This window comes from Rana temporaria, chromosome 7 (genome assembly GCF_905171775.1).
Source record: "Rana temporaria chromosome 7, aRanTem1.1, whole genome shotgun sequence".
In the NCBI taxonomy this organism is placed as follows: Eukaryota; Metazoa; Chordata; class Amphibia; order Anura; family Ranidae; genus Rana; species Rana temporaria.
The window spans coordinates 71,614,392-71,632,700 of NC_053495.1; the positions used below are offsets into that span (position 1 = coordinate 71,614,392).

Genomic DNA, 18,309 nt, shown 5'->3' on the forward strand with positions numbered 1-18,309 from the left:
AGGTTTTCCAGAGAGCGACACAGGGCTAACACTGTGAAGGCTTTACACCCCTTGAGGGTGCCTGGATCTGGTGAGTGAGGGACCTACCAGTGCATGAGAAGAGGGAGCACTGAGTGAACACTGCCAGTTATATACTATATGAAGCACGGAGCACCTTCTCTTTTGTTGCATGGACTGTTATTATCAGCATCAGATGTTACTTTAATATCAGCACGGCACAGAGCACTTTAACTATTCAACCTCAGTCATATACTGTATATATATAATTTTTATCTTTATATTTATTTATTTTGTATTTCTAAATACCAGCACGGATTCACGTATTTTTTACTTCGTGATTTAACACATAGTTTGGTTCACTTACCGCATGGAGACTAAGCTATAGCATTACACGGGATAAGTATTGCATTTACCATTTATTATTGTGTTTTTTCACATATCAGTTAAGAGGCGCCAACACCTACTACCTCACCCCTCATCACATTCCATATTCCATTTAGATGGAATTTCACGTAGGGGTTGCCACTTAATTTGCACACACCTATTAATATCACTGCAGCACTTTGAAAATAGTAGTTCCCTAGCGCGGGTTCTACCCCCCCCCCCCTTTTTTACATTGATTCATAAAGTCTTCACGATATGATTGTGGCTGCTTAGTATTCACATAAATACTTTTATAGTGTTGTTACATTTGATTTGATAATGTCATTTAAATGTGACAGCTTTCCTTCAAAAGGATTCAAAATGTGAAGGCATCCCATCAGTAGAGTCTAAAAGCAATAATGTCCTATCAATAAAGTCAAAATGTGGCAGTATTCCATCAGAAGAGTCTAAAAGGCTTGTGCAGCACTGAGCATGTGCGAGATCTGCAAGGCTGAAATCCAGGAAGTCATACAGTCTGGCTTCATGATGCCCACACTTAAGATGGCCCCAGTCAATTTCTATTTTATAAAGTATCGAATTGCTGTAACAACCTAACAAAACGGACCTTAGTTTACAGACTAACTTTACTAGAATACATTAAGCTTGTGTATTACAGGGGTATTTATATTTAAAAAGTGAAATTGTGGCCGGAACTCCACTTTAATAACGTATTAAATGAAGAGATGGATAGGCGAGGCAGTAGTAAGAGTAATAGGTAGGGTAAGGTAACAAAATTGGCCAGTCAAATACAAGAGATGGGTCTATTGGATATGTGGAGATAGAGATTCCCGGATAGAAAAAATTATTCATGCTGTTCAAGCACGTATGGATCATTATCGAGAATAGATATGGCCTTGGGAAATGGGAAAGTCCTTTCCTGGGTTAAATTAGTTCAGTATGAAGCATGGGGTCTCTCTGACCATGCTCCACTGACTCTGTCTTTGGAATGGGCGGAACAATTAACCCACCCTCAATGGAAAATAAACACACAGTGGTTATCCTTGTTCCCAGAGAAGAGCCAATTGGAACGGGCACTAAAAGGCTTTTTTAGAGATAATAAGGGATCAACATCAGGGATGATGCTTTCATTGCATATCTTAGAGGAATAATCATTAAAGAAATATCTCAAATTAAACTAGCTATAAGACAAAAGGAGGAAATGGTAATACAAAGGGTTAAACAAACAAAACAAGAATTCATATTAGATCCCATTAAAGAGAAACACGTAGCATGGCAGGATGAACAAAAGATTTATAGAAACTTGGTCGTGATTAAGGCAGAGAACAGTAGATTCTTGCAGAGCCAAAAACAGTATGAAATGGGGGGAACAGGTGGGTCATATGTTGGTGATGGTAGCACTTAATCAGGAAGGACCAACTAGTATAGCTGCCATCAAAGATGGAAAAGGAGCAGTGATGTTTGATACAGAGAATATTCAAAGGATATTTGTAGATTTCTGTTCACGATTGTATAAATCTGAAATGTCAAATATAGGGGAAAAAAATGATTCATTTTTGGGCAGTCTAAGTTTACCAACATTGCCTTCAATAGAAAGGGAATCTTTGGATACCCCTATAACTCTGAGGCCTCGTACACACGGCCGAGGAACTCGACGTGCCAAACACATCGAGTTCCTCGGCCAGTTCAGCCCTGAAGTCGCCGAGGAGCTCGGCGGGCCGAGAGCTCCCATAGAACAATTAGAAAATAGAGAACATGTTCTCTATTTTCTCGACGAGTTCCTCGGCGGCTCCATCGGGCCGAAAGTGTACACACGACAGAGTTTCTCGGCAGAATCAGGCTCTGACCGAGTTTCTCGCCGAATTCTGCCGAGAAACTCTGTCGTGTGTACGAGGCCTGATGGAGTTGGAGGAAGCGGTGAGACAAATTCAAAATAATAAAGCACCAGGGATGGATGGACTCCCTGTGGAGATATATAAATTATATGGTCTAATTTTGTTATCAGAACTTCTGGAGGTATTTAATGAAGCTTATATCACACAGGAACTCCCTAAATCCATGATGGAAACAATAATAATTGTAATTCTAAAACCTGGCAAGGACCCATTAGAACCAGATTCATATCATCCAATCTCTCTTCTCACATCAGACATTAAGATATTAGCTAGAGTCCTGGCTAATAGGTTAGCTAGACATATTGATATCTTAATACACGTAGATCAAACAAGGTTTATCCCTTCTAGGACAGCAGCAACAAATATTCGTAGTTTTTTTTTGAATATACAATTATACAATGGACAGCGGGGGAACTGGCACCATTCTTTCATTGGATGCTAGGAAGGCATTCGATATGGTAGAGTGGGAGTATCTATGGAGAGTATTGACTGCCTTTGGGATAGGTCCAGGCTTCTTGGCCTGGTTAAAAATATTATATAAAGAGCCAAAAGCTAGGTTAAAGATCAATGGAACTATGTCACCAGTTCTCTCGCTGTCCCAGGGGACTAGACAAGGCTGTCCCCTATCCCCTCTTTTTTTTGCACTAGCAGTGGAACCATTGACCGCTGCAGTTAGACAGTCCAAGGGGATTGAGGGATTTAGACGTGCAGGAAAAGGAGGATAAAATAGCTTTATATGCAGACGATGCTCTCATCTTCCTGAACAACCCTACAAAATCCTTAGAGTCTTATGACCCTTGTACTTACATTTGTACGGATTTCTGGGTTTAGCATCAATTGGGAGAAATCAGTGTAAATGCCGTTACATAATGATAATATTTCCCTGTCAGACTGCGCAAAAAAAATTAAGATTAGCCACAAAATGAGGTACTTAGGAATCGAGGTAACGCGAAAAGTGGGGGATTATATGGACTTGAATCTCAGACCATTATTACTTAAATGTAAAGAAAAAAGCCAGAGTTGGTAAAAAAAGTTGGTAAAAACTCCCATTAAACTGTGTTTGGAAGATCCAATCTCATACAAATTATTTGGATCCCACAATAATTGAGTGTTTTTCATAATTGTCCAATGTGGATAGCAATGTTTTGGTTTCGCAGGATAGAATCCCTCTTTTGTGAATTTATCTGGAGGACAAAAAACTCTCAGATAAGGCGAACAACTCTAATACTAGCTAAAGATGAAGGGGGTCTTGCCATTCCACAGCCAAATAATTACTTTTTAGCAGCACAGATACAACAGTTTTTTGGCTGGACAGAGACTTTGGAAGAAGACCTCATACAGATATTACTCCTGCCGGAAATGGGTATACATTGTTGTCCACATTGGAGGCTAAAATTATGCAAGAAGATAAAAATGTTGTTACAGATAAATTATTTGCTTATGTAAGGCAGGAAATGAAGGACATTACACATATTACAGGTTATCAGGGCCGCCATCAGGGGGTACAGGCAGTACACCCGTAAGGGGCCCGTGGTCCCCAGGGGCCCAGAAAGGCATCCCCCTTTTTTCTTTTGTCAGCACCCAAAGCCTTCGACCTCTAAGGGGCCCGGTGGTCCTCAGGAGCATGGATGGCATCCCCCTTTTTTTATTATTTATTTAAAAAAAAAAAAAATATATATATATATATATATATATATATATATATATATATATATATATATATATATATATATATATATATATATATATATATATATATATATATATATATATATTTTTTTTTTTGTCAGCACCCAAAGCCCCCCCCCCGACCTCTAAGGGGCCCGGTGGTCCCCAGGGCCCCGGATGGCATCCCCCCCTTTTTTTGTCGTCAGAACCCAAAGCCCCGCCCCCGACCTCTAAGGGGCCCAGTAGTCCCCAGGACCCCAGATGGCATCCCCCCCTTTTTTTTGTTTGTCAGCACCCAAAGCCCCCCCCAACCTTAATTCGTGGCAGCAGCCCCCCCCAGATTCTAGATTTGCGGCGGCTTCCCATTCTGAATTTGCAGGGGGAGAGAGAAAAACTAAAATATTAAATCTCAAATAAATAAAAGAGAAGGTGAAGAGAATTATTATCATTATTTTTTTCTGTTGGGGGGGGGGGGGGGGTAATGCATGATGAAATATGTATATGTCAACTGTATCTGGATTTTATGAATGAATGTAGAATGTCCTTATTGTTTTTGATGTAGTAGAAAACAATAAAAAAAATGACTGAATTTAAAAAAAAAAAAAAAATCGTACCTGGGGGGTGTCTATAGTATGCCTGTAAAGTAGAACATGTTTCCCGTGCTTAGAACTGTCCCTGCACAAAATGTAATTTCTAAAGCAAAAAAAGTCATTTAAAAACTACTCGCGGCTATTCATGAATTGTCCCGGGAATACAGATCAAAGTCATTGAAAAAAATGGCAGGGGTGCCCCACAGTCCATTACCAGGCCATTTGGGTCTGGTATGGATATTAAGGGGAACCCTGCATCAAAAAAAAAAAATATGGCGTGGGGTCCCCCCAAAAATCCATTGCTGGAATGTTTTTTTGATTTTTTACTTTTTGATTTTTAATAAAGGACTTTTTTTCCAACTGTGTCTGTGTGGATTTTTGCAATTTCTTACACTTTCTTTGTGAAATGGTAGGGGTACAATGTACCCCGTTACCAATTCACATAGGGTGGGTGGAATCTAGGGGTCCTCTTTGTTAAAGGGGGCTTCCAGGTTACGATAAGCCCTCCCATCCGCAGACCCCCACAACCACCGGGCAAGGGTTGTGGAGATGAGGTCCTTTTCCCCATCAACATGGGGATATCCTCCCCATGTTGAGGGCATGTGGCTTGGGCATGTGGCCTGCCAGGTTGCGTGCTCGGATAAGGGTCTGGTATGGATTTTTTTTTTCATTATGGTGCAGGGTTTCCCTTAAAGCGGATGTTCCATGGGGAAAAAATATTAAAAGCCAGCAGCTACAAATACTGCAGCTGCTGACTTTTAATATTAGGACACTTACCTGTCCGGGAGTCCAGCGCTGATCGCAGCAGAGCACGAGCGATCGCTCGTCTCTCTGCTGCTCCCCCCGCCATCCACGCTGAGGGAACCAGGAAGTGAAGCGCTGCGGCTTCACTGCCCGGTTCCCTACGGCGCATGCGCGAGTCGCGCTGCGCCCGCCGATTGGCTTACACGCTGTGTGCTGGGAGCCGAGTGTTCCCAGCACACAACGGGCGACAGACGGGAAGTCAGAAAAACCCGTCTTTCGCCCGTAGCGTGAGGCCGGAAGTGGGTGCAAATACCTGTCTTTAGACAGGTATCTGCACCCCCCTCCCCCCTGAAAGGTGTCAAATGTGACACCGGAGGGGGGGCGGGTTCCGATCAGCGGGACTCCACTTTAGGGTGGAGAACCGCTTTAATATTCATACCAGACCGGAAGGGCCCGATATGGAATTTGGGGGGGACCCCCACGTTTTTTTTTGGTTCGGTTTTGCTGTTTTTTTCAATGACTTTGATCTGTATTGCCGGGACCCGACAATTCGTGAATAGCCGCGAGTAGTTTTAAATTACTTTTTTTGCTTTAGAAATAACATTTTGTGCAGGGACAGTTCTAACCATGGGAAACAGGCATACTATACACACCCCCCAGGTACGAAATTTAAAAGGAATATTTCACTTTTATTGTTTCACTTTAAGCATTATTAAAATCACTGCTCCCGAAAAAACAGCCATTTTTAAAAAAAAAATTTGCATTGATACATGTCCCCTGGGGCAGGACCCGGGTGCCCAAACACTTTTAATGACAATAACTTGCATATTAACCTCTAAAATTAGCACTTTTGATTTTTCATGTTCGTGTCCCATAGACTTTAACGGTGTTCGCGTGTTCAAACAAATTTTTTGCCTGTTCGCATGTTCTGGTGCGAACCAAACTGGGGGGTGTTCGGCTCATCCCTAGTGGTTAACATCATCATTACCCTCAGTCATCCTTAATTGATAGAAAATATGAGTGAATAGAGCTCACTCTTACCCCTAACCTCATTTATCCTAGAAATTATACGTTTTGTGGATCTTCCTCTTGCCCTTATTAACCAATTGGTCAACAGACTTAGTACATAAGTTTATACCTTATATCAGGGGTGTCCAAACTTTTTTCAAAGAGGGCCACATTTGATGAAGAGAGCATGCTTGAGGGCCGACCCATTTTGCCTGACATTCTCTGAACCATTAAAATTTGATCTAAGTGTGTTTGCCCGAGCAATAATACACTGCACAACGAGAATTCTCTTGCCTTTGTAGCTGTGTGTGGTGAAGAGATGAGCTCAGGCGTGTTATTTGGATATACTGTATATATCTCTTTTGTGGCCCCAACGAATCCCTGAGTGCTGCTCAGGACTAAGGTTGAGCTTGGGCATGTTTTTTGGATATACCGTATTTATCAGCGTATAACACGTACAGCCTCACCATTGCCATGAATGCAGCCTCACCATTGCCATGAATGCAGCCTCACCATTGCCATGAATGCAGCCTCACCATTGCAATCAATGCAGCCTCACATGTGCCATGAATGCAGCTTTACCATTGCTATCAGTGCAGCCTGATCGATGCCCATCTGCAGCCTCAGAGGGGACCGGGAGGGACAAGTGCCGTCAGATTACAAACAGGAGAATTTCTTGTTTACTCGTGGCCTCTTAAATACAAAGTCCCGCCTCCTATGATAAACAGAACAGTCATCCAATAGCATCCCAGGAAACGGGACTTCCTATTACAGATGCTGCCGAGTAAACAGGAGATTCTCTTTATGTAATCTGACGGCGCACGTCCTGTCCCCTCCGAGGCAGCGCCGATAAATACAGTATATATATTTTGTGGCCCCCAGGGCACATGTGAGGCTACAATGGCTATATATATCCAAATCCCCAGGGGGGCCATATTAAATCACCAGGGGGGGGGCGCAATTGGCCCCCGGGCCGGACTTTGGACATGCCTGCCTTATATAGACATGTAATGTGTTTCGACTCCTTCCCACCCTCTCTTACCCATCCCTTTTTTAGCCGCCTCTTTTACCCATTCCCTTACTCATCACAGCCGATTTTGGGTGTTACCATACTCTACTTTATACTTATATGTTTTGGCTGTCGTGGTCTCGAAAGATTGTCACTGCTCTCCCCATCTTCTATCTTTGGGTATTCCTCCTTCCTGTTTTTTGGGGGATTTACCTGGATTGTCAGGTTTGGCGTTACATCAGAGGGGGGCGGGTCACCCACACGTCACTGGGAAAACCTGGGTTTTCCCTTGCGTCAGAGGGGGACAGGGTCACGTGACAGGTGGCCCCACCCTCATCTACATAAGAGATGTCACTGGCTCCTGCCGCATCATTCCTGGGGTGTCTCCGGTGGATACAGGTGATGCACTGCGAACATCTTATTGTCGGATCCTGGACCTGGATGAAGAGGAGATCATCTCATCGCTGGACCCCAGAGAGGAGATCACCCATTGCAGGATACCGACAGCGTTGGAGCGGAGCCTGAGAGTGGATTACCATCGCTGGAATCTTTATTGATTTATTTTTTTTATAAAAGGACTTTCCCAACGGCTTCTGTGTGTTTTTTTTTTTACAATTTGTTACACTTTCTTTGTGAAATGGTAGGGATACAATGTACCCTATTACTAATTCACATGGGGGGGCGGGATCTGGGGGTCCTCTTTGTTAAAGGGGTCTTCCAGATTTCGATAAGCCCCCCACAACCACCGGGCAAGGGTTGTGGGGGATGAGGCCCTTGTCCCCATCAACATGGGGACATGGTGCTTTGAGGGGTCACAGACCTCCAAAGCATCCTCCCAATGTTGAGTGCATGTGGCCTGGTAAAGTTCAGGAGGGGGAAGCGCTCTCCCCCCCCTCTTTTCCTGCAGCCTGCCAGGTTGCATGCTCGGATATAGGGGTAACTCCACTCCATTTTTTTTTAAATTTGGGGTGGAGTTCCCCTTAAAATCCATACCAGACCTGAAGAGCCTGGTAATTGAATTTGGGGGGACCTCCACACATTTTTTTTTTTATCAATGACTTTTCCCTTTATTGCCGGGAGCCAACAATTCATTACAGGCATACCCCACTTTTAAGTACACAATGGGGCTAGAGCATGTATGTAAAACGAAAATGTACTTAAAGTGAAACAATACATTTTTTCACTTCTAGGCTGTAGTAGGGGTGTCAGGAGCTGTAGTTAAGGTCTCAGGGGCTGTAGTGGAGGTATCAGGGGCACACTGGAACAGGGCAGGCTAGGCTCTCTGAGCTTCAGCTCCTTCTACTGCGACTGCAAAATGTCTGTACAGTACTTGTAAGGCACTTTACATACACTCGCAGGTATGTCCTTACTCGCGAGTGTATGTAAAGTGAGTGTACTTAAAGCGGGGTATGCCTGTATAGCCGCGAGTGGTTTTAAATGACTTTTTTTTTCCTTTTGGAAATTTCACTTTGTGCAGGGACAGTTCTAAGCACGAGAAACAAGCGCTACTTCACAGGCATACTATACACACCCCCAGGTACGAAATTTAAAGGAATATTTCACTTTTATTGTTTCACTTTAAGCATTATTAAAATCACTGCTCCCGAAAAAACTGACGTTTTTAAAACTTTTTTTTTAATTGATACATGTCCCCTGGGGCAGGACCCGGGTCCCCAGACACTTTTTAGGACAATAACTTGCATATTAGCCTTTAAAATTAGCACTTTAGATTTCAATTTTTCGAGTCCCATAGACTAACAGGGTTCTAAAGTTCACGAAAACTTTTGGTCTGTTTGCAGGTTCTGGTGCAAACCGAACGGGGGGGGGGGGGGGGGGGTGTCCAGCTCATCCCTTTTTTACAGTAATTCCTTTAGAACTGAAACTTTAACTGCAATTATCTCAAAGATTCCCAAACCCCACTCTGATGAAACATACTGCTCTAATTACAGACCCATCTCACTGCTTAATTTAGACATCAAACTCCTAGCAAAAGTTTTAGCAACCAGCCTAAATAATATAGTTGGCTCTTTAATACACAGAGATCAAGTAGGCTTCACCCCAAAGCGTCAAGCGGGACATAATATTTGTAGGGCGGCACTATTGATGCATATTGTCAAATCCAAGGAAAATCACACTTGTATTAATTGTATTTTTTGTTTTTACGATGTTACAAAATATTGGAACTTGCTCCTACTTGAAATATGAGAGCGATAATCTCTTAACGCTCTCTTTATTAAGAACTTTAGACATTCTCAAATTATAAATATTTTGAGACTCTATTATTTTTTCATAGTCTATGTTTAGACATTTTTGCTCTCTTAACACTATAGGAAATTGTCTCTCTGAGTTATCAATCTCTTGATTAAAGTGCGAGACAACTTAATTTTCAGTCATATTAGAAGTTATACTGTACCTTACTATTGTATATTCCTGACTTTTAAAATGTTAACCACTTCAGCCCTGGACCATTTGGCTGCCAAATGACCAGGCTACTTTTTGCGATTCGGCACCAACAATTGCGCGGTCGTGCGACGTGGCTCCCCACAAATAGAGCTTTCTTTTGGTGGTATTTGATCACCTCTGCGGTTTTTATTTTTTGCGCTATAAGCAAAAATAGAGTGACAATTTTGAAAAAAAAAACAATATTTTTTACTTTTTGCTACAATAAATATCCCCCATAAATATATAAAAAAAAAGTTTTCCTCGGTTTAGGCCAATACGTATTCTTCTACATATTTTTGGTAAAAAAAAAAAAAAAAAAACGCAATAAGCATATGTTGATTGGTTTGCGCACAAGTTATAGGGCCAAATCCTCAGCCAGGCGGCGTAACTTAACTTTCAGCAGTTAAGTTACACTGACTTAAAGTTTCTACCTAAGTGCCTGATCCACAAAGCACTTACGTAAAAATTTCAAGCCGTGTAACTTAAGTGCCGCCGTCGTAAGGCGGTCCTCCTCTCCGGGGGGCGTTTACAATTTAAATGAGGCGCGCTCCCGCGCCGGCCGTACTGCGCATGCGTGTGACGCCATTTTCCCGACGTGCAGCGCGCAAACGTAATTGACGCTGGGCGGCTTTGTGGATTGCGACGGGACACTAAAGTTGCGACGGGTGAAAAAAAAGACGCGCCGGGAAAACAAATAATTTAAAAAAAAAATGACAGCGTCGCTCAGCATGCATTCCTGAGGGAGAACTCCATGCCAATTTTCAAAGAAAAAAACGGCATGGGTTCCCCCCCCAGGAGCATACCAGGCCCTTAGGTCTGTTATGGGTTGTAAGGAGACCCCCCCTCCGCCGACAAATCGACGTAGGGGGTCCCCCTACAATCCATACCAGACCCGTATCCAAAGCACGCTACCCGGCCGGTCAGGAATGGGAGTGGGGACGAGCGAGCGTCCCCCCCCCCCTCCTGAGCCGTGCCAGGCCGCATGCCCTCAACATGGGGGGGTTGGGTGCTCTGGGGCAGGGGGGCGCACTGCGGGCCCCCCCCACCCCAGAGCACCCTGTCCCCATGTTGATGAGGACAGGACCTCTTCCCGACAACCCTTGCCGTTGGTTGTCGGGGTATGCGGGCGGGGGCTTATCGGAATCTGGGAGTCCCCTTTAATAAGGGGGTCCACAGATACCGGCCCCCCACCCTAAGTGAATGGATATGGGGTACATCGTACCCCTACCCATTCACCAGGAGGCAAAAAGTAAAAGTTAGTAAACACACAACACAAGGCTTTTTAAAATAATTTATTATTCTGCTCCCCTGTCTTCGTTATTAGCTCAATTACCAGGGGGGGCTTCTTCTTCCACTCTCCGGGGGTCTTCTCCGCTCTCCGGGGGGGGGGTTTCTTCTTCTGCTCTCCGGGGGGGGGCTTCTCCGGACTCCGGGGGGCTTCTTCCATCTTCTCCCCTCTTCCGCTGTTGACTCGGCGAACCCCGGTTCTTCTGCAGATGTCCGGTGCCTTCTTCTTCAGCGCTGGCTGCCTGCTATCTGTGTGTTAGCTCAATTTCTAACAGGCAGCCGGCGCGGTCTTCTGTGACGTCAGGGTCTTCTCTTCTGTTCTTCTCCCCTCTTCCGATGTTGCCTCGTCGCATCTTGTCGCTGTAATGATGGAAGCGCGCCTTGCATCCCATTTATATAGGCATCACCGTCCCATCATGCTCCGGTAGGTACCCACGTGGTGGGTGCACGTGGGTAGGCACCCACCACGTGGGTACCTGCCGGAGCATGATGGGACGGTGATGCCTATATAAATGGGATGCAAGGCGCGCTTCCATCATTGCAGCGACAAGAGGCGACGAGGCAACATCGGAAGAGGGGAGAAGAACAGAAGAGAAGACCCTGACGTCACAGAAGACCGCGCCGGCTGCCTGTTAGAAATTGAGCTAACACACAGATAGCAGGCAGCCAGCGCTGAAGAAGAAGGCACCGGACATCTGCAGAAGAACCGGGGTTCGCCGAGTCAACAGCGGAAGAGGGGAGAAGATGGAAGAAGCCCCCCGGAGTCCGGAGAAGCCCCCCCCCGGAGAGCGGAAGAAGAACCCCCCCCGGAGAGCGGAGAAGACCCCCGGAGAGTGGAAGAAGAAGCCCCCCCTGCTAATAGAGCTAATAAAGAAGACAGGGGGGGCATCCGGAGCAGAATAATAAATTATTTTAAAAAGCCTTGTGTTGTGTGTTTACTAACTTTTACTTTTTGCCTCCAGGTGAATGGATAGGGGTACGATGTACCCCATATCCATTCACTTAGGGTGGGGGGCCGGTATCTGGGGGCCCCCTTATTTGAGGGGACTCCCAGATTCCGATAAGCCCCCGCCCGCAGACCCCGACAACCAACGGCAAGGGTTGTCGGGAAGAGGTCCTGTCCTCATCAACATGGGGACAGGGTGCTCTGGGGTGGGGGGGGCCCGCAGTGCGCCCCCCTGCCCCAGAGCACCCAACCCCCCCATGTTGAGGGCATGCGGCCTGGCACGGCTCAGGAGGGGGGGGGGGGCGCTCGCTCGTCCCCACTCCCTTCCTGACCGGCCGGGTAGCGTGCTTTGGATACGGGTCTGGTATGGATTGTAGGGGGACCCCCTACGTCGATTTTTCGGCGGAGGGGGGGTCTCCTTACAACCCATAACAGACCTAAGGGCCTGGTATGCTCCTGGGGGGGAACCCATGCCGGTTTGGATTTTACAAATTGCCGTGGAGTTCTCCCTCGGGAATGCATACCAAATGCCGTCGCTTGAATGGGCCTTTACAAGGTGTGACTAACTTTACACTTTGTAAAAGCAGCCCTAGTTTTACACCAGGCAAACTAACACTTACGGCGAAAAACTAGGCACAAAAGCTTTGAGGATCGCCCTAAGTGCTAATTTGCATACTAGAAGAGGCATTTCGACTCGAAATGCCCCCAGTGGCGGATGCGGTACTGCATCCTAAGATCCGGCAGTGTAAGTCCCTTACAGATGTCGGATCTTCTGCCTAACTTAGGAAAACTGCTTCTGAGGATCAGTTCCAAAGTTAGAACCAGAGATACGACGGCTTACGCCGGAGTATCTCTTTTGTGGATATGGCCCATAGTGTCTACAAAATAGGGGATAGAATTATGGCATTATTATTATTATTATTTTTTACTAGTAATGGTGATCTGCGATTTTTATCATGACTTCGACTTTATGGCAGACACATTGGACACTTTTGACACATTTTGGGGACCATTGTAATTTTTACAGCGATCAGTGCTATAAAAATGCGCTGATTACTGTGAAAATGACACTGGCAGTAAAGGGGTTAACTACTAGGTGGCGCTAAAGGGGTTAAGTGTGCCTAGGGATGCGTTTTAACTGTAGGAGGGATGGGCTATGTGTGACACGACAGTGATCACAGCTTCCGATTACAGGAAGCCGTGTACACGGTCCTGTCACTAGGAAGACTGGGGAAATGCTTGTTTACATAAGCATTTCCCCCTTCTTCCTCACTGTGTCACACGATCGAGGGTATGCCTGCAGACATCGAGTCCGCGGGACCCGCAGTCGGGGTCACGGAGCTCCCGGCAGGCGTGCACGCCACAATACCGGCTTCTTAAAGCGGACGTATATATACACACACACACGTCCTTTTGCCTGCCCGTGCCATGCTGCAGACGTATATCTGTGTGCGGTGGGCGGCAAGTGGTTAAGTGTGACAAATGTGCAAAAAGAATAAAAAAATCAGAAAGGGGCAAATACTTTTTCACACAACTGTAGCTTCTGACAGGCTGTGCAATGAGCCGTTTTTTTAATGTTCATGGCAGGTGAGGCTCTGCCTCCACCGATTGCAAGTCCCTGGTACATAGGCCCAGATTCACAAAAGGGATACAACGGCGTTTCTCCTGATACGCCGTCGTATCTCTGTTTCTATCTATGCGACTGATTCATAGAATCAGTTATGCATAGATAGCCATAAGATCCGACAGGTGTAATTGTTTTACACTGTCGGATCTTAAGATGCAATACCGCGGCCGCCGCTGGGGGGAGTTCGCGTCGTAAACCAGCGTCGGGTATGCAAATTAGGAGTTACGGTGATCCCCGACGGTTTTTCGCGTTCGCTACGTCGCCGCTAGTCTAGTTTCCCGTCGCAAAGTTAGTAGTTTTTTTTGGTGCCTTAACTTTACACAGCAATCGTATTGCTGTGTAAAGTATGGCCGTCGTTCCCGCGTCGAAACTTAAAAAATAACGTTGTTTCGTAAGCCGTCCGGGAATACGGAATTACGCTACGCGCGTCGCCGTTCAAAAAAATGACGTCACTTCGCGCAAAGCACGGCGGGAGTTCAGAAATGGAGCATGCGCAATAGGTCCGGCGCGGGAGCGCGCCTAATTTAAATGGCACACGCCCATTTGAATTGGCCCGCCTTGCGCCGGAGGCCGCCGGCGTAGGTTTTCATCGCAAGTGCTTGGTGAATCAGGCACTTGCGATGAAAAATTGCGGCGGTGTAACGTATCTAGGATACGTTACGCCGCCGCGATTCTACGTGAATCTGGCCCATAGTCACCTGCTATGCTATGACCAGACAACCATACATTTCCACTATCTAGCACGCCAGCACTCTATTTATTATATCTATTTATTATAAGAATAGAACTAATAAGCGCAGCACTTACACATCAACCCTCACACTCAATCACGCATAAATACAATTCTTTACATCTTCCCTATCCCATAAAACAATGCTATATATACACACACACACACACACAACAGTGATGTTCATGTTTATAAACCATTGTCCATATAAGATCCAGTCTTTATATACAGGGCCGTTGCAGGGCTGGTGCAAGGATTTTTGCTGCCCCACTCGGCTCCACCCCTGACTCCACCCCCTTTGCCCTGCCCATGTATATGGTGGAGTTGGCGGGGGTCATGGCCACCCCCCACCAAAAAAAACAACCTTCAAAAGGAATTCAATAATTCTAGCACCAGAACGCCTGTGTAACACTAAACTGATGACCTGTAGGGGCTTTGCGTCTAATGCTAGAATTATTGCTCTCACTGTGGTTTGCACAGTAATACATAACATGTGTTAGGAAATCATAGGTGCCAAAGCGCATGCATTTTTGTATATGTGTATGTGTGTGTGTGTGTGTGGGCGGGGGGGAGAGCGGGTTGTAGAGGGTGTACAGTATACATGTGGGGGGCAGGAAGTGTAAAGTACACAGGTGGGGGTAGAGGGTGTACATTATACAGGTGGGTGGGCGGGAAGTGTACAGTATACAGGTGGGGGGGGGGGAGAGGATGTACAGTATACAGGTGGGGGGCAGGAAGTGTACAGTATAGAGATGGGGGGCAGGAGGTGCACAGTATGCAGGTAGGGGGGTAGAGGGTGTACAGTATACAGGTAGGGGGGCAGGAGGTGTACAGTATACAGGTGGGGGCAGGAAGTGCACAGTGTACAGGTGGGGGGCAGGAAGTGCACAGTATACATGCGGGGGGTAGGAAGTGCACAGTATACAGGCGGGGGGGTAGAGGGTGTACAGAATACAGGTGGGGGCAGGAAGTGTACTGTATACAGGTGGGGGCAGGAAGTGTACAGTATCCAGGTGGGGGTGGCGCGGAGGGTGTACAATACACCCCCCCTGGCCACAGTCGGTATGCAGACAGTTGTGTATGGAGGTCATGTCCCATCTGGTAGTAGGTCCTCTCACATACACAAGGCAGTCAGGCTGTGCGGTGAGGCGACTCACCGTTAGGCAGAGTATGATCAGCAGGGAGCCCCATCCTGGCTCCTCACATCACTGTACACCGACTCCGCTCTTCTCCAACTCAATTACCACCCATACACCTCTTCCTGACCCTCCACCTCCTCTGAGAAGTCATACAACTTCGCCCTTCAGAGTTCCTCACTTGTCTTCTCCCCTAATCCAGACAGAACAAGATCGCCTTCTGAGGAGTTACTGAGTGATCTGAGGGAACCACGAACAAGGGGGAGAGGGAGGGGGTGACTATGACTGAAGGAGGAGGACGGGAGGATGTTGTGGCTGTGCTCCAGGCAGCAGTGCACCCTAGGTGGCTGCCTGGTTTGCCTAGTGGCAACGCCGGCCATTGTTTCATGGGATGGGGAAGAAGTAAAAGATGTATTTATGTGTGACAAAGTGTGAGGATTGATGTCTAAGACCCCATTCACACCTAGGCGTTTTTACGCCTGTAGCGCTACGCCCCTGCCGCCAGAGGGCTGAAAACAGATGTCCCTCTATGGAGATGGTTCACATCTCCACGCCGAACGCCGGACGCCTGTCGCCTGCCGCGTGAAAAAAGGTCCCGGACCTTTTTTTCAGGCGTCTTCGAGTGTTCGGCTAGGAGATGGCAATCATCTCCATAGAGGGGGTCATCTTGGGGCACATCTAGGCGGACAATACCGGCGTTTTGTCGCCGCAAATCGCGGTACAAAACGCCGCTATTTTTACCGCGATTTGCGGCGACAAAACGCCGCGATTTCGTCCGCCTAGATGTGAATGCAGCCTAAGTGCTGCAACTATTAGTTTATATATTTTTATAAACAGACCCATACAATTTTCAATGTGTATGCATGCACTATTTTTTAGTTTGCAATAAAAAAAAATCTTGTTTGCATATAGCACATAGCTTTCCTTATATCTAATCCTTTCTATACTATAGGATTTATTTTACCCGAAGCATCGATCCAGACAGCTGCATCAACTCGCACATTTCAAGGAAATATTTAACTCCACATTCTCCCAGAATAATGTAAACTGGAACTCTCCTTTTGTCAGCTGCATCCAGAACATCTCTGAACACCTCCCGGTCAGTGAAATAATCCATTACAATAGCAATCACCTGCAATACAGGAAGGTAAAAGAAATTTGTTGTAATTAATATTATGATATTATTATTGAATCCAGGTGCTGGACTACAGAAACATGGTCAAGGAGACATTTCCCTATTTACAATCAGTTTACTTTCACTTTCTACTGTTATGCTGAATGTTTTGTTGCACTATCCTCTTCAGTCAGCAAAGGAAGAACTATAGCCAGAAAAGCCTATGGATTCCTATGCAGAATGCTGAGGATCACAGGATTTGAAGTTCAGGGAGTAATCCATATTGTGGAGCTTAGGGACCCTTTCTACTATAATTCTAACAAGACACTGTGTCAAGGAAGAGAAGGGGAGGGTTCTTTTTCTTGGCACAGAGGGAAATGCTCAGAGAGACTGAGTTACTGGAGGCAGGACAATAAGTATACTGCACCTATACTTCACCTGTTTCACACCTATACCACAGACTTAGACCCCTTTCACACTGAGGAGTTTTTCAGGCGGTACAGCAATAAAAATAGCGCTGCTATACCGCCTGAAAAACTCCTGCACTGCATACTCAATGTGAAAGCCAGAGGGCTTTCACACTGTGGCGATGCGCTGGCAGGAGAGAAAAAAATCTCCTGCCAGGAGCATCTTTGGAGCGGTGAGAGGAGTGGCGCGTATACCGCTCCTTCCCATTTAAAATAATGGGAAACCACGGCAATACCGCCCGCAATGCGCCTCTGCAGAGGCGCATTGCGGGCAGTATTAACCCTTTATTGGCCGCTAGCGGGGGTTAATACCGGGGCAAATCCGACGGTATAGCGACGCTATTTTTAACGGCGCTATACCGCCACCGCGCCTCCCACCCTAGTGTGAAAGGGGCCTAACTGCATCTACCCATTAGAATGCATGTGCCTCCACTGTGGGGACACTCATTGTTTAGTGTTAGGACCACAGCTTACAGGGTGCCTTGGCGCGGCTCTGTGGCTCACGCATGTGTTTGCAAATGCGTGCGGACAAAACCCTTGTTTTTAACGCATACTGTTAGACAGGTTAATTGGTTGTTCTGCAGGCTGGTCGGTAAAGAGGCTTGGTTTTTCCCTGGGCATTCCCCAGGTTTTGTTGTTATCTGCATCTTTACCACACCTATACTGCATGCTGGTTTACTAAAACTGTTGCTAAGTGCACCAATGCTTCTTAAAGGGCCTTAATTATAGCCGGCAAAAGAACATAAAAGACTGCCCCTCCAATAAAACCATCTTGGTCACTTCTTCTATTTCCTTCATTTCTATGGACAGTAGACATCTAGTTGATCTAGGCCTAGCATAGTCTATATCACTGTACTTTGGCAGTTTAGTTCCTGTGCTCGGTGAATCACACTTTATTACTACTCACTGTTGCACTGTTTTTTTTAACCTTGCTACTGTTTATGCTGATCTGGACACCAAGTGTCATCTAATGCCTAGTCCTTATTACCAATCACCCTATATGCTAAATTGTGTTATTCCCATAGGTAATCCAATTCTATGCTTACTTCATTACCAACCATATCATAGTTAGTCAGGTTGAAAAAAGACGCAAGTCCATCTAGTTCAACCAAAAAAAAAATACAATCCCATGTAGACAATCCTTCACCCAAAGTTGATTTAGAGGAAGGCAAAAAAGCCCAGCAAAGCATTCTCCAATTTGCTACAGCAGGGGAAAAATATATTAGGTGATATGTTAAAGCAGAACTTCATCCTATGTGATCTGA

At 45.9% G+C, this 18,309-nt stretch overlaps 1 protein-coding gene across 1 annotated transcript in view; it reads right to left on the bottom strand.

Annotated features, from left to right (window-relative positions):
- Window positions 1-18,309, bottom strand: part of FAM83F (family with sequence similarity 83 member F) — a 186,971-nt gene that overhangs the window by 134,027 nt on the left and 34,635 nt on the right. The window contains exon 2 of the mRNA XM_040359580.1: window positions 16,428-16,595. Within this exon, the coding sequence (XP_040215514.1) occupies window positions 16,428-16,595 (168 nt within the window). The remainder of the gene's footprint in view (window positions 1-16,427; window positions 16,596-18,309) is intronic.